This window comes from Papaver somniferum, chromosome 9 (assembly GCF_003573695.1).
Source record: "Papaver somniferum cultivar HN1 chromosome 9, ASM357369v1, whole genome shotgun sequence".
In the NCBI taxonomy this organism is placed as follows: Eukaryota; Viridiplantae; Streptophyta; class Magnoliopsida; order Ranunculales; family Papaveraceae; genus Papaver; species Papaver somniferum.
Window position 1 is genome coordinate 27,905,183 of NC_039366.1, and position 17,533 is coordinate 27,922,715.

General features: G+C 36.0%; 1 protein-coding gene across 1 annotated transcript; it reads left to right on the forward strand.

Annotated features, from left to right (window-relative positions):
- Positions 1-7,637: 7,637 nt before the first annotated feature.
- Positions 7,638-13,919, forward strand: LOC113311652. Its single transcript, XM_026560462.1, has 4 exons — positions 7,638-7,718; positions 8,384-8,551; positions 8,990-9,130; positions 13,515-13,919. The coding sequence occupies exons 1-4, from the start codon at positions 7,638-7,640 to the stop codon at positions 13,917-13,919; spliced, it is 795 nt and encodes a 264-aa protein (XP_026416247.1).
- The last annotated feature ends 3,614 nt before the right edge of the window (positions 13,920-17,533 follow it).

The window sequence follows — 17,533 nt, forward strand, 5'->3', positions numbered from 1 at the left end:
TACAAATGATGAGAAGTAGAGAAAATGGTGTAAAACTGTAATCTGCGACGCACAAAAAGCGTCACAAAATGAACGATAAAAGACAAGTGCTGCTGCTGTTTAGACTGCGCTGCGACCCACGGCTGTGCGTCTTAGACACTGTTCATAAACGACTGTCCTTGCGAGTCCGTTCTTCGTGTTCTTGGTGTTCTTCATCATCAGCAGCAGCAGCAACAGAGTTTCATCAACTCTTGATTTCTGCTTCTCTGGACCTCCTCTCGACCCCAAACTCTCGACAACCTTCTATGCTAACCCAAGAGTTATATTTATACACCTTTGGACCAAGAATAACTTCTCATTAATCCAAAAATTCTTCCCATTACTCGGCAGTGAATGGAAATATTCCCGATATCTTTTTTCTTTAATTCTCTGATTTGTTACGGATTGTTCCCTGTTTTATCTCTTCTCACGCGTCATCCTTGAGCTGTAGGGATTTTTTTCCAGCCAATAGAATCAACCCATACACGTCTCTTCCATCCAAGAATTCCAAGAATATAATATTTTTCCTATTTTAGAATATCTTCCCTGATTTGATTACCACCGGTTATCTAACCAATATTGACCGAATCCAACACCCATACCAGATCTGTCTAGGCCCTAGGAACAAACCCATTTAATTTGGGCCATTGAATCTCACTGGAACAACTTCAAATCCTCAACCCTAGTCACGGCAGTTCAAGAACAATTTTTCCCGCCAATTTTTGGTTTTTGAATTTGGGAAGAAGATGTCCTCCCCCTAACCAGAACTGGGGTGCGAATAGCAGCTGCCTTGGGGGTGACCTGAGGGTGCCCCTTAGTAATTAGGTTACCCCTTATCCAAAAGAGAGAGTCCGAATAACACTTGTCCTCCGGGGGTGCCAAAATCAACTTTTCGAGCCGAATTTTCCAAAAATGTTTATTTCCTAAAAATACATAAAAACACAATATTAGTACAAATATAGAGTTCCAACAATACGGACATTGAGGACAAATTAGACACAAAAATGTGTCTATCAAATACCCCCAAACTTATTATTTGCTAGTCCTCGAGCAAAAATAAATCTAGAAAATAAAAAGACCGAGTTATAAACTCGGGAGGGTTTACCAGAGGTGTACCCACAAAACCAATACTCCAGACCCTAGCTATCTACAACGAACCTTGGAAGGCACTAAAGAATCTCCTTGGTTGGCATACTTATTGACTACAAGAGGAAGTACCCTGATGCGAAATTCCAATTGATGTACACGAGTTTGCACTCAAGCATACTAAAATTCATATATAAGTGACAGAGCTCTACTCAGATAGTTGCACTATGGACATCATATTCGGAGTCAAAGTAATCACATGGAAAGATTAAGAGATGGATATAGAAAAACATAGATGGTTTTGATGTTTACTAAGTGAACGGCGTTTCCCATATCTGTCTGAAGGCCTCCGCCAAAATGAACCTATCCTAATGGATTGAGATACTAGTCTGACTAATATCAACACACTGGCATATACAAGGGTACCAGTGGTCGATAACCTAACTCTAGTTCAACACAACTGGCATATACAAGGGTACCAGTGGTCGACTTTATTGAATTTATTCCTTTTGGTCAAATGGTCTGGTCTCAATATTTTTTTTTTTTCAACTTTTTGGTAACTACCATTTTTTTTTTCATGGTATCTCAATCACTCTAATTCACCCTAGCATTGGTAACAACTTGAATCGTGAGACCCACCTATAACTTAGAGAAACATAGTTTAAAAAACAAAATAAAAATAGAAGTGAAAAGGACTCAACGAGATATGGTGCAACTATCATGTTATTTCTAACACCTGAGCTCTGTGCTTTTATGAATAGACTCTATAGATGTTTCCATCTAATCAGATTGGTTCCTCAACTCCTACAACCAAGATGTTTCCATCCACTTAGATTATTTAGTTCCATCCTGAATACGCATAAATTTCTAGGCTCTGGAGTTTATTTATTGCAACTAAAAGATTTTCCCATACCCCCAAACTTAAATCTAACATTGTCTTCAATGTTTCCAATGATAAAATTAACAGCATGAACGAGGATAAATTGTTACCACTTGAAGCAAAAAGAGCTAAGGAAAGATATTACCATGTTGCATGAGCATGGGATACCTCCCAAGAAGTGCTAAGTTTAAAGTCTTCAGCCAGACTTAGGAAAGGATTAGTCAACTCGAACCATAAAGTAACAGTCGGAATAACTGTGGGTCTTCAAAACCAAATAGAGATGACCAAAGGAAACTACAATAACCCAAGAAAGTGAACAAGAATAACATGCCCTTATCTAGTTTCCTGATTAAGATATTTATATCTAATTGTGGTTCAGGTTCAGGTTCTATGAAAGGGTCTAAATAACATATTTTCCTCGGATGCATTTCCTCATAGGTTGGATCCAAATTATTAGGTCCTAGAGTCTGGAAAAACTCAAATAAGAACTTAGAATCACAAAATAATAATAACCTAAATAACTGAGGGTCCTCTAAGTCAATCAAGTTTGACTTACATAATTGATCACAGTGAGAGTAGTGGTCATTCTTAAGCAAATGTGTCGATTCTAATTTCCTAAGGCATTTAGGTTTAGTCTCACAACTTAATATTCGACACATTTGAAATCTATATGTTCCCACATTTGGAAGAAAACTATTTGGTTGGAAAACAAAATCAATCTTGGTATTATTGCCTGGGTTAACCACATCAACCAGAGGATGGGTTTCTAACAGTTGAGACTCTTGTTGGATATCATTAGGTTCTGCAAAACGAGTATGAAGATAATCTTGTAAGATGGTTGAGGCATTGATGTCAAGTCCCAAATGAGGGACCTTACTAAGATTTAAAGCACATGGAGGATGATACTCACCCCCAAACTTAGAGTTTTCAGTGTCTCTAGATAGACTAGTCACAACTTCCCTAATTTGTAGGTCATCAGATTCTTGAAAATGGGCAATTGATTCTTCTAAGTTGTAATCTTGCGGTGCATCCTCACTCACCTCTACGAGTTCATCTAAGACTATTTTTTCTAAATCGTATGACTCTAAAACAGTATTCTAAAGATAAACCGGTTCCTCTAAACCTTTCTTGGTTTCGTAAACAAGACATACTACATCGTCTGAAACGGGGGTATCTCTAGTCAAATCCTCTTCCTTTTAAATAGGTGAATAATTTTTAAAATTATTAGGATCTGAACCAGAAATAATATAATCATTATAAGGCTCAACTGGGGTAACAAATTCCTGATCACTATTCCCAAACATTTCCGATTCTTCATCAGTACTATCTTCATCATCATAATATAACTTTTTACATTTAATAATTCTCAATCTTTGTTTCCAACTACATGGTCTATGTTTATAATATTTCTCATAGATCGTTAGAGGTGATTCCTCAATAAAAGTTGGAGTATCCATATATCGCTGCCCACGCATATATTCACCAAGAGTCATTTCCGAAGACGTCTCTTGATAATGAGAATTTCTAGACATATATTCTGGCAACGTCATCTCAGGTGGCGTCTCCTCAAAAGGATTCATCACCGAAGAAATATAAACTACAGAGGGATTCTATACAATCACAAACAAGGCCGACTCGACTCCACCAAAGCAAACCTAAAGATTTCTAGCAAACAAAAAGCATGATGGCTCCACTTAGATTGTTTCTAGACCATCTTCTATCTCTCGAAGGGGAATTCGTTACAGTTTGAGCAACCCCTCTGGATCAATCCGAGCTAATGTGAGATGAAACTGAGGCGAGGGAAGCTCAATGGAGCTTTGATACCCAAGGCCTCACCGGCGTTACAAGGCGGCTTGTTTCAACTCCCAGAAGTCACCATGAACTTTGAAGTTGCTTAAAAGGTAACCAATATCCTTCGAAATTTTTTCCTAACAAGCTCGATACCCTATAGGTCTCTTTCTAATCAGATTTTAAAGCTTGGGTTCGCGTTAGGTTTTGTTTTCCTAAAACGGGCAATAAGGGAACGGTGATGAAATCCGAACCCTTATCTTGTTTAGGCCAGGCCTTGTCCTTTACTAGGAAAATAAAGACAGTCCGGTTCGTCCTCCAACAATTATCATCTTAAGGCATACAGTAACTCGCTTGCAGGGGATTCGCGAGTGTTTCGATTGGACTTACCTCCCGTACCAGACGGGGGATGAACCGTTATCGTCGACTCGGGCCACGACTCCTATGTCGTGTACGAACCCGAGGGGCCGAGACGATATAGTAATCGTCGTCCTTCCCTGCACACAGTTTATATAATTTTTTTTTTAATAATAATACCCTTCCGTAGGGTTAATAAAAGAATAAAGTCCAATTGTCCAGAATAAAGTCCAAAAATTACAAAAATTATGAAAGATAAAGCCTATTTACAAATCCTAAAAGAAAAAATATGTCTTTTTTTTTCTTCTCTTTTAGCTTTAAGCTTTTTGTTCCCAAGTCCTTCGTATTCCACTTCGAACCTGTAAATCAAAGACACAAAAATAAACGTAAAAAGGAACAAATAATAGTAAAAAAAAATAATAAAAACCTAAAAATTCTACCTAAGCACAAATCCGCGTCGGCGGCGCCAAAATGATTAAAGATTTAATGGGGGTTGTAGTAATGAAGGTTCAAACTCTAAGATTTGTGAAGGATTTTTAGATTTATAAAAATTATATACAAAAATATTGACAAATTGGTAGAGAGGTACTGGGACTAATGATTCGGCCAATCTTCATAACATAGGGCTCAATGATTTATTCTCAACAATAATCGCTCAAAACATATATGGACTCTTATTTTGCCAAAGTAGATTCTCAAAACATTGATTGTAAATGTTAAACATGGAACATCAAATCACCTAAGCTAAGCATGACCCATCTATCAAATAACACCCAATTTAATCAAATCATATTTCAATTAATTTTTAATGCAAAAGTCTTAAAAAGAATTAATAAAATTACCCATGTATGAAGCTCGGCCTCCTCCGTCGTCCCAGTGTTGGGGTTTAACTCATCATAGTAAAAATGCTCTCAAAATAATTTATTATGGCTCAAAAATGGTTTACAAATGATGAGAAGTAGAGAAAATGGTGTAAAACTGTAATCTGCGACGCACAAAAAGCGTCACAGAATGAATGATAAAAGACAAGTGTTGCTGATGTTTAGACTGCGCTGCGACCCACGGCTGTGCGTCTTAGACACTATTCATAAACGACTGTCCTTGCGAGTCCGTTCTTCGTGTTCTTGGTGTTCTTCATCATCAGCAGCAGCATCAACAGAGTTTCATCAACTCTTGATTTCTGCTTCTCTGGACCTCCTCTCGACCCCAAACTCTCGACAACCTTCTATGCTAACCGAAGAGTTATATTTATACACCTTTGGACCAAGAATAACTTCTCATTAATCCAAAAATTCTTCCCATTACTCGGCAGTGAATGGAAATATTCCCGATATCTTTTTTCTTTAATTCTCTGATTTGTTACGGATTGTTCCCTGTTTTATCTCTTCTCACGCGTCATCCTTGAGCTGTAGGGATTTTTTTCCAGCCAATAGAATCAACCCATACACGTCTCTTCCATCCAAGAATTCCAAGAATAAATATTTTTCCTATTTTAGAATATCTTCCCTGATTTGATTACCACCGGTTATCTAACCAATATTGACCGAATCCAACACCCATACCAGATCTGTCTAGGCCCTAGGAACAAACCCATTTAATTTGGGCCATTGAATCTCACTGGAACAACTTCAAATCCTCAACCCTAGTCACGGAAGTTCAAGAACAATTTTTCCCGCCAATTTTTGGTTTTTGAATTTGGGAAGAAGATGTCCTCCCCCTAACCAGAACTGGGGTGCGAATAGCAGCTGCCTTGGGGTGACCTGAGGGTGCCCCTTAGTAATTAGGTTACCCCTTATCCAAAAGCGAGAGTCCGAATAACACTTGTCCTCCGGGGGTGCCAAAATCAACTTTTCGAGCCGAATTTTCCAAAAATGTTTATTTCCTAAAAATACATAAAAACGCAATATTAGTACAAAAATTGAGTTCCAACAATACGGACATTGAGGACAAATTAGACACAAAAATGTGTCTATCAATATGTATGTAACAAGCTATATACATCCTTAGCAAAATTACAAAGAGAAGTATAGATAAATCCTTCCATGTATCATTGCATATCTATGCTTGTAGACCGTGTCTCTGTCAAATACACATATTATCCCCTTAGCATTGCACTTGATTGAACTTAAAGATATTATACTCAACCGAGCAATTCGTGCTGATAACATGTTGTAGATAAACTAAAGTTAATACAAAGATAAATAGAGAGAAGAATAAAGGAAGATCTTTATTGATGGATATGTGTGTTGAGTACATTGTGAAGATCTCTATTTATATGCGTACAATAGAGTATGTGTTTAATGCAGCGTTGGAAAGGAATTAGTATGTGCATCTACTAGTACCATGTACCATGCATCCTTTAGTATAGAGTTACCTGAAGTAGTTGTAACGATAGCGATATAAGTGTGGTGTGGAAATCCACCACTATTATTACTTCAACATTTTTTTATAATTTTCTTTAGAAAAATAAAAATAAATCTCTGTTTGCAAAAATATTACCTATAATTGGCCAAAAGAACATATTATGGGCTAAAAGATTCTCTCCAAACTCAATTGGCCGAAATTGAAATGGGTGGGGCTTGACTTTACCACATGGCATTGTTGGATTAACCATGATGCTCGAAAAATATCTGTTTTTATATATTAAAAAAATAGATACTTAAAAATAACCAACTCGAAGACTTTTATCTGAGTTTAGTTTTGAGAATTTTTTTCAAAGAGTGTTAATTTAACATTTTGAGTTGCTTAGTTACATATTTAATAGATAGTCTCACTAGTCACTACTAACATGAGCTAAGGATTTCATCCCTCGTTACATAACTCCCAAAATTTAATCAAATGATCAATATTAAATGTCACACAAACACTTGGTAAAGAAGGATTACAAAATCAGCCTCTTTTTATCAACCGTATTAATATTTCTATTTTTTTATACGTGGAAAAATATCTAAGAGATCATTTAATAATACAGATAGAGTAATAATGGTAACTTCCCTAAAGTGGTTCTTATTAATTAAGTCATAATCCTAAGGGATATTCTTTAGAAAAAACAATATCCTTATGCATGAAAATAATCTTAACTTTGACTTCGTTAATTACTATACATGAATTATCATATATATAAGCCACACTAATTAGTCATCCTTTGCACTACAAACTGATTAAACATGGTTCATTTTAAGTCCACTTTAGTAAATACTTTAATGATATGTGTTCTATATTTAAGTGTATTGTTCAAATATGGAATGTGAGAAAACTATACTAGTATATTAGAAGAAGCAAATATGGAGATTGAAAGACAACTCAAGATCCTCAATAAACCATCACTCAAGACGATAAACATAAGATAATTGCTCCTCATCTCCAATGAATAATTATATTTACATAATACGAGTCTAAATACATTTGGATTTGTGTAACAACCATGTATCCATTATTTTTTGTGTCATTTTCTTTTGATTTTCCTTTTCTAACTATTTGGTTGTCTGTGTATACATTTTAGACTAAAATGGGTGATATTTTAGATTGCATCGATGTCTATAAACAACCTGCTTTCGACCATCCGTCACTTAAAGATCATAAGATCCAGGTACTCGATCTACACATATATAACAACATAAGAAATATCTCATTGCATGTTATTTCAAATCTTTTACTAACCATTTATGTATGGGGAATAAGGTAATCGTCCACACACTTTCTGATGGCATCAGATTTGTAATCCCAAATTTTCTTGCACATAAGTGATTTAACGAAATGCAATAAATGGAACAAACATCTGGGCCTCAGTTTCGTGCATTATTATTACTATCTAATAGCAATATGAACAAATATATGCAGATGAAACCAAATTATTTTATTCGAGAAGAAAACATTAGTAAGATAGATCCACAAAGGCTTCATCGGCACACATCAATGAACTTCTCAAAGATATAGTGTGCCCAAATGGAACAGTCCCTATCCGAAGGACCACAAAGCGGGATCTGATTTTTTCCAATCTTCTAAAAATGAGTAGACAAAATCAAACCAATGTTTACCCTCACAGCTCCATATATCATCATGTAAGAATTTCTCGATTCTTTTATGCTAAAGTATCTGCTAAACAATACTCCCTTCGTTTCAGAATAATAGTTGGTTTCATGTGTCAATTGCACATGAACCCAACATTATTTTGAAACGAAGGGAGTAAGTAATTAGTTGTCTTTTAGAAAAACGGAAACTAACTACTTCTCTTTGAATTCTATCTTGGTCTAGTATGTATCTGTAGAAACACCATACGACGAAAAGAACGAATACTACGGAGCTAAAGCTAGCTTTGGAATACATAGGCCATTTGCAACTCCGCATCAGTTTAGTACATCTCAAATGTGGTTGCAGAATGGGCCCGGGGACCAAACTAACAGCATAGAATCCGGATGGCATGTAAGTACCCATTAGTTAATAGTATGAGCTGTCATGATTTGTGCCATGCAAATATATGTTATATAGTGCATGAAGTGCGCCTAGATTTGTCGGACTCACAACCTGTTTTAGGTAAATCTTCGGGCAATGGTTGTTGGCTTGTGTACACGGTGTGCATGAGAAAAATTAAGCGCGTATCACATATCATTTTGCAGATGTTATATATATATTTTTCTTCGATTGATATCACTTTGCACATGATTGATCTATTACAACTTTGTGATACTAAGTGCGGTCTTTAATATTGAAATGTTTATAGGTGTTCCCTGAACTCTTTGGTGATGATTCTACGAGAAATTTTGGCTAGTGGACAGTAAGATCATCATCTTTTTTTGTTGCAAGCATTATCATGACCCGTGACAACACACTTAATGATTCTTATCATGTGTATTCTTACAGGCTGATGGATATAAAAATACAGGTTGCTTCAATATGCTTTGTCCAGGTTTTGTGCAGGTGCATACCAGGATTCCGTTTGGTACAACTTTAAACAATTCCGTATCCGGTTCTGGAGATGAAATATTTTTCTGGGTATTTCGGGTAATTAACCATCACGACTGGATTTTGGGAAGATAAATTTTATAAAAAGTTGTTTCACATTGATATTTTAAGTTTAGTTCCCTTAATTCGTTCCATCTTGTATCCCTGCGAAATATTTTTTCTACAAACGACGAACTTACAAATATAGTAATCGAAGTTATTACCATATCTGGTCAATCTAATGGAATATAACATTTCTTTGTATACCAAAACTAATGGCAACTGCAAGATGAAACTTAGCTTATATAAAGACAACTCTCTTTATTGATGTTTAGAAAATCTCTCAAAACTAAACACAAGCTCTAATCTTACTCATATGATCAACCACAACTTTGGTGATTATATATATATAACTATGAATTCCTTTTCCTAGTCCTATTAACTTATTACATGTATTTCCTTTTCTTAGAACTATATGACTTCTAATTCCCTTAGGATTACATCAATTTCCTAATCTTGTCCTAACCAGCTTGTTAGTGACTTCTATGTTGAAGTTAATCCAACATTCTCCCCGTTAAGCTTCAACTTTACCGGTGACATATCTTGTACTCCAATCAGTTGTCTCATTTCTTCAAACTTGATCCGAGCTAATGCCTTTGCCAATATATCTGCTTTCTGCTCAGTTCCTGGTATGTGTTCTACGTTAATGACCTCCTTCTCGATGCATTCTCGTATGAAATGATACCTTTTGTGAATGTTTTTCGTCTTCCCATGAAACACTGGATTTTTAGTGAGTGCAATTGCATACTTATTATCAATCTTGATGAGAACTTTTTCAGGTTCTCTTCCTTTGATTTCACCCAACAGTTCTTGAAGCCATATTGATTGTTTAGCTGTTTCTGATGCAGCCATAAACTCAGCTTCACAGGATGAGAGGGCTACAATGTCTTGCTTCTGTGAACACCATGTAATGGGTGCTTCTCCTAGATAAAATATGTGACCAGTTGTACCTTTTCCATCATCTTGGTCAATATTATGACTGCTGTCACTATGCCCAACAATTCCTTTTGATCCTCCTCGACCATACTTCAATCCACAGCTGATTGTTCCTCTTAGATATCTCAATATCTTCTTTATTACATCACCTTGAGACTTGCGTGGACTCTGCATATAACGGCTTGCTACTCCCACAGAGAAAGCCAAATCTGGTCTTGTGTGTAATAAGTATCTAAGGCATCCGACATTTCTTCTATAACTCGTTGAATCAATCTCTGCTTCTTCTTGTGCCTTTGAAACTTTAAGTCCAAACTCCATTGGTATCTCAGTTGGATTACAAGTTTCAAGTCCTGCTTCTTTCAGAATTCTCCTTGCATAAGCTTCTTGTTTAATCTGAATCCCATCTACTCCTTGATGGACTTCTATGACAAGGTAATAAGTGAGTTTTCCGAGGTCTGACATATCAAAATTTGATGACATTTCTCTCTTGAACTCATTGATCACCTTAAGGGAGTTGCCAGTCAAAAATAGATCATCTACATAGACTGCAATCACAAGAAGCGTTCCCTTTTCTTCTCTTCTGTATACTGATGTTTCTTTAGAGCACTTAACAAATCTGATTTCTCTTAAGATTTGATCTAACTTTGTATTCCAGGCTCGAGGAGCTTGTCTTAGACCATATAGAGCTTTTGATAACTTATAAACCTTATGCTCTTGTCCTTTTACTTCAAAACCTTCTGGTTGTTCAACATACACATCTTCTCGCAATTCACCATGTAAGAATGATGTCTTAACGTCTAAGTGGTGAATTTCCCATGAGTTTGATGCTGATTCTGCTATTAAGAGACGAATTGTCTCTAGTCTAGAAACTGGTGCGAAAACTTCATCAAAGTCTATGCCTGATTCTTGAACGTATCCCTTAGATACAAGTCTTGCCTTATATTTGTTGACAGTACCCTCATCATTCCGTTTTATTTTGAAGATCCACTTAAGACCAATCACTTTTACCCCACCTGGCTTATCAACTAGAAGCCAATTCTTGTTTCTGTTGATTGAAATAATTTCTTCTCTACATGGTTGTTTCCATTTAGTCGAGACCTTTGTTTCCTGAAAATTCCTTGGTTCATCATTAACAGAAAGTAGCATAATCTCACATTCTTCTGCAGCTTGAAGAACATAATCCTCCAGATACTGTGGCTTTCTTATCTGTCTTGTTGATTTTCGCAGTAGAATGAGTTGAGTATTTCATCGATCTCCTCTTCTTCTTCTTCTTATACTTCTTCGTTATTCTCAGTGTTTTCATTATTCTCTTTTTCTTCTTGATTAACATCATTGTTTCCATTGGTATTGATGATTATGGGTCCTTCGCCTTCATCAATTACTTGACCCCATCTCATGTGAAACATTCCTGGATCCCTACTTGGTCCATCATTAGTTTCTTTCCAGTTCCAGTTTGCTTTTTCATCGAATACCACATATCGACTCATTGTTACTCTTTTCGTTGTTGGATTGAATAATTTGTAAGCTTTGGATCCAGGCTCAATTCCTAGATGCACAAGAGTCTGAGATCGATCATCCAGTTTCTTAAGAGTTGCAGAATCAACTTTTGAGTATGCTTTGCAAAATGATTCACAGATCCTTGATTCATCGTTTATCTGTGGTAGCCCTCGAACCATCTTGTTCTGAGACATAGTTTTTAAGGTTCTGAAACTTATGTGTCCTAACCTTGCGTGCCACTTCCATGTCTGATCTTCCTGTCTCATATTAAGACACAATGGCCTTCCAATCATGAGACTTATCTTGTAGAGTCTATTCTGTGAGCGTGAGACTCTAACTAAAAGTCTTCCACTTGGGTCATGAACTGTTAGATAATCTTGTCGCATTCTAACATCACATCCAACTTCTGTAGCTTGTCCTAAACTTAGAATTTTTCTTTGTAAGTTTGGGATGAAGTAGATGTTTGTGACAAGATTCTGTTCTCCGGTCTTGCTTTGAAATAGGATTGATCCTTTCCCTTCAATCTCTACATAAGAACCATCTTCAAATTTCACTTTTCCTTTGATTTTCTCGTTGAGTTCAGAGAAATAGTGTCTATTGCCAGTCATGTGGTTGCTGGCTCAGTTATCTAAATACCAAACTCCTTCTTCACCTTTCTTTGTTTCGTAGTTCTTTGGTATTAACTTCTCTTCGTTTAAGAATACCACTTCGTGCATGAAAAGAGCTGTATCTGCTTCCCTTGTTTCATTCTTGTTTGATTCTTCCATCTTTTGTATTCTTTCAGGGCATACAGAGGAGAAGTGTCCTGGTTTATCACATCTGTAACAAATAATGTTTGATCTATCCTTCTTTTCTTTCCCTTGGTTTTGATCATTCTGCCTTGTTGTTCTATCTTGTGAGTTAAACCTTCCTCCCATTCCCCAGCCTATGTTTACTCTACCACCTCTTCCACGACCTCTTCCTCTTGTCGCAGAGTTTTGTTGGTAAGAGTTTGTGTATAAGAGTTTTCCTTGAGTTTCTCCATTGTTTTCTTCATCAAGGATTCTCTCTTCATATGCTTTCAATCTTCCAATTATATCTTCATAGCTAGTCTTCTTTAAATCTAAGACTTGTTCGAGAGAAGTTATGATATGAATATACTTGGATCTTGGTAAACTATTGAGAAACTTCTTTACCAGTTTATCTTCATCAATGGATTGTCCAAGTGACGCAGCTTTTGAGGCTATTTCTGATAGCTTTCCTGCAAATCTATCAATAGTATCAGTGTCTTTCATATTCATTCTTTCAAATTCAGACATTAAGGTTTGCATACGGGCTTCTTTAACTCGATCAGCTCCGAGATTACGTGCCTTTATTGCATCCCAAATTTTCTTTGAAGTTTCCTGTTCACCAACTTGTAGAACAAGACATTCTGGTATTGCTTGAAAGAGTAATCCAATGGCAACATTGTTTTTGTCTGGGTCCAATGTACCAAGATCAATTGTTTCCCAAACTTTGTAGATTTTCATCAGTACCTTCATTCTCATGGCCCATACTGTGTAGTTTGTGTCCTTGAGGATTGGAACTTTTATTGATGGTGGCGTGAACTGTTTTGCACCCACAATGGTGGTTTCGTTTTCCATGGCTCAGAAACAAGCTCTGATACCAATTAATGGCAACTGCAAGATGAAACTTAGCTTATATAAAGACAACTTTCTTTATTGATGTTTAGAAAATCTCTCAAAACTAAACACAAGCTCTAATCTTGCTCATATGATCAACCACCACTTTGGTGATCATATATATATAGAACTATGAATTCCTTTTCCTAGTCCTATTACCTTATTACATGTCTTTCCTTTTCTTAGAACTATATGACTTCTAATTATCTTAGGATTACATCAATTTCCTAATCTTGTCCTAACCAGCTTGTTAGTGACTTTTATGTTGAAGTTAATCCAACAAATACCAGGATGAAAAGAGTCATAACTTGTGGTATTATATGGGAAATGACGATCAAACGCCAATCGGGTACTGGACAAAGGAGATCTTCACTCATCTTCCATACGCCGCAATGATCAAGTTTGGTGGAATAGCAGGTGCAAAGCCACATGTACCAAGTCCACCCATGGGAAATGGAATTAAACCGACAGACGCTTATATAATGGAACGAACAGGTTTTATGCGATATTTACAGATCCTTGAGGAAAACGGAGCCACGAGTTACTTTGGTAATTCTGCAGTAACAAAGAAAGATCTTGATACAAGATCTGATTGTTATGACGTTATATTCCGCAAATTTGGAGTTTGCAGAAGAAGGAAACATGGATACGATTCTATGATATTTGGGGGTCCTGGTGGTGGTAATTGCATCTGATTTTTCATCAACATCAATATGGCATGAAGTAACTTGTTATTAGAAAATTTTCATCTTTTCAGAAATAATGATTGTGGTATCAACAAGGTTTGTTTACTAGCGAAATGAAAATAAGTTTAATGAGAACAATGTTAGCGATCTAGTTATGTGATCAAAATTACTCTTCCAATCAAGTAACTGTTAATGATATTTGTTCTTTGTTTTTTTTTGAACTTGAATGGACAAAATTCAAATTTGAAAGCCACGACGAAGAAATCGCTATTAAGAACGAAAACGAATAATACACAAGAAGTTATAGAACTACTGAAAGCTGTCAAAACTTTTAAAAGAAAAATAATTATGGAAGCTGAATCGTCTAAACGATTCTCCATTATACTCTGAAAGATGATTTTTAGATTTTTGTTAAAGGGAAAGCTAAAACATTTGGGGGAAAGCTGACTTTCAGTCAAACGTGTTGGGCCTTGACTCAATTAGGGTGCAAATATAAATTTCTAATAATTTATCCCTAACCTGAATTCCTCTTCTTAGTCTTTCTCGGCTGCCATCATAAGCTGGATCTTTGATTAAAGATAGTTTGAAAATTACGGTTTGGTCTTCTCATTTGTAAAGAATCAAATTCGACTGCCAAACACATGCGAATTCTGTAATTTGCATATACTAGTCCTGCCAATTAAGTATAAGAAGGGAGCTTCTGAATCACTTTGTTTCTTCCTGGTAAATGACCGAATTGTTGATCAATCCAACAGTGTTAACTCAGCTGAACCTGAGTGAGCCCATGCTATCTCTAATGCAACTCCTAGTCGTGTACCCAACATCAAAGTAAGTTATGGGGAAATTTTTATCGGCAACACCACACTATCTGGATTAACAATTGTTTTATACAAACACAAAAGCATTGTAATTTGTAAGTGATGAAGGTAAGGACTAATATTTGTAAATTTAACGATAATTTTCTTGGAATAGTACATGGGTCGTTCCTACGTACATATCATCATCTATATGATTAGTTTCTTATCAACCCTGATGATATAGGTGATGCATACCAAACAGAAACTAATTCTCATTGCCACTAACAACAATATCAATATCAGATGACATAGGTGATTACAATGATCTTATTCCATGCGTACATCTTCCTATATATAGCCCACCTTATTTCGACCAAATAAACAGATTCCCTCGAGATGGTGCCATAGCATTTTTTATCTCTCTGAAATGCATAACCTAAACCCTATGGATGGTGCCGAAAAAGTAATAAAGAAGACTACGAAATAAGGTTGTTTGATCATTGATCATACCTATGGATTCTGCTGGTATCATACTAACAAATTAAAATTTGAAAATTTTCAATAAATAAATAAAAACAACATCAGATTTTATAGATAAGAAGAAGCGATGATGAAAAACCCTTCTCTCAGATGAATCACAAGTAAATTAAGAGAGAATCTAAACAACGAAAGAAAAAAAAAACAATTAACGCTAGGAACGAGTGATGTATTTTATAGATAGTGGTAAGATTGGTTCGATTCTCAGACTTGCGAAGGATAAAATATAGACTTAAATTCTAAAACTAAAATAGAAAACTCACTAATAATTATAGCAAACACTGACAAAATTGATATCAATATTAAAAGACAACTGAGGCTAAGATTCCACTATTTTCCAAGTTCAAAGTGATTTAATCCAATCTTTATTTTTATGCAATTTTCTCGTTCAATTTGATTCTAAAATATTGTAACAAGTAGATTTTCAAAAGCAATAATTGTAAATATCAAGTATGAAGCATCAAAAGTCTATAAACTATACTTCATTAAAATAGATCACAATCACTCAAGTAAAAATCATATTCAATTATAGATCAAGGCAAATAATCATAATCATAATTGCAATAAATAGATGAAATAGAATATACCACTTCTTGTTGGAAAAATAGCTTCCCCTATCGCCTCATCAGTGGGGTTTAGCTCCTCATATTATTCACGTGCTCAAAATAGGTGTTCATAGCTCAAAAGGGTGAAAAACAAGAGGAAACTAATAAAGCAGACAGTTCACAACGTTCTATAGGCATTACAAACTGATTGTTACAGAGAACTGTTGCAATAGGTGATGTATGTTGTTGAATAAACGACTGCTACGAAGGGTCTAATGTTCTTCGTGTTCTAGGTATTGCAGCAGCAGAAACAAAACTTCAACTTGTGATTTCATCTTTTTGTTCTCTCCCAAACTTTCCCAAAGTGTACGTAACCCTTCTATGACCTATCCAAACTCCTTTTATAGCCCACAGGTCGATTCAATCTCAAGAAATTTTCGGTTATTCTTATTTTTTTCTCCACCTCAAGTCTCGGGATTTCTTTCCCTTCCAAGCTTATCTACGCGTCAACTTGGTTCTCCAAACTCTCAAGTACTCCCTGTAGACTGAATAAGGACTCAATTCATAACGTAAAATCCTCTGGTACTTCCATACATAAACCAAAATATCCGACAATACACGAAACTCCCTATTTTAGCCAACTCGATGATTTCCTCCTCTATTTTCGAATATAAAGGGATTACCAACCCTGTTTCGATGAATCAAGATAATCCCAATCCATCTCCACGTCAAACTCCGACATAATCTCACCCAAAAGACGATAACAGCTCCGATAAACTTCACCTCCTCTGTTTGCTTCTCCCGGCCTATCTAGCCAAATTGGTTGGGTCCAATCAATCACAGCGACCCTGTTATGCTATCACAGGTCCAGTCCAACGAAAATAAGCCATTGAATCTCCTAATAAATCGCTCAAAACTCGATCTTCAAATCTGCTTCGCTGCTGCAATAGTTTCCCGCCAAAAAGCTTCATTTGAATTGTGAAGAAGAGGCGCCCCCTATCCAGAGCAGGGGTGCGAATAGAAGCTTCCTTGAGGGTGTCCTGAGGATGCCCTTTAGTAATTTGGGTACCCCTTATCCATAGTGAGAGTCCGAATAGCATGTGTCCTCCGGGCGCTTTTACCAACTTTTCGAGCCGATTTTTCCAAAAATGATTATTGGCCAAAAATACCTACACACATAAAACACCGTAATAAGTACAAAAATGAGCACTATCAATTATAGAATCGAGACAAATTAAACACAAAAATGTGTCTGTCAATGAGTAACGTGAATTTTGTAAACAAATTTATATTTGCACCCTAACTAGTCAAGGCCAAACTCATTTGCCCAAAGGTGAGCTTTCCCGCTAAATGTTTTGGCTTTCCATTTAACAAAAATCGATTTTTAGTAAACTTTGTGTGATTGGTAGGGAGAAACATTCTTAAATGATAGTGGTATTCGTGCCTTGCAGTGATATTCCTAGTTTTTTAACATAACTTTAGCTATTACTTCGTGCCTTCGAGCTGTACAAGCTATAAACATCACAGACTATTCTCAAAAATAAATAAAATAAACATCACACACAAACACCGTTAATTATTTATTTCTACGCAAACGCCGGGTTAGAGAATTTTATTACTCAAACAAAAACAAAACAAAATTTGGAGAGGGACGTAATATCTTATCTCCGATACACACTAACACCGTTTTTTTGATGAAAAGAAGATTGTATACATGCACAAACACTTATAAGTACATGGATAA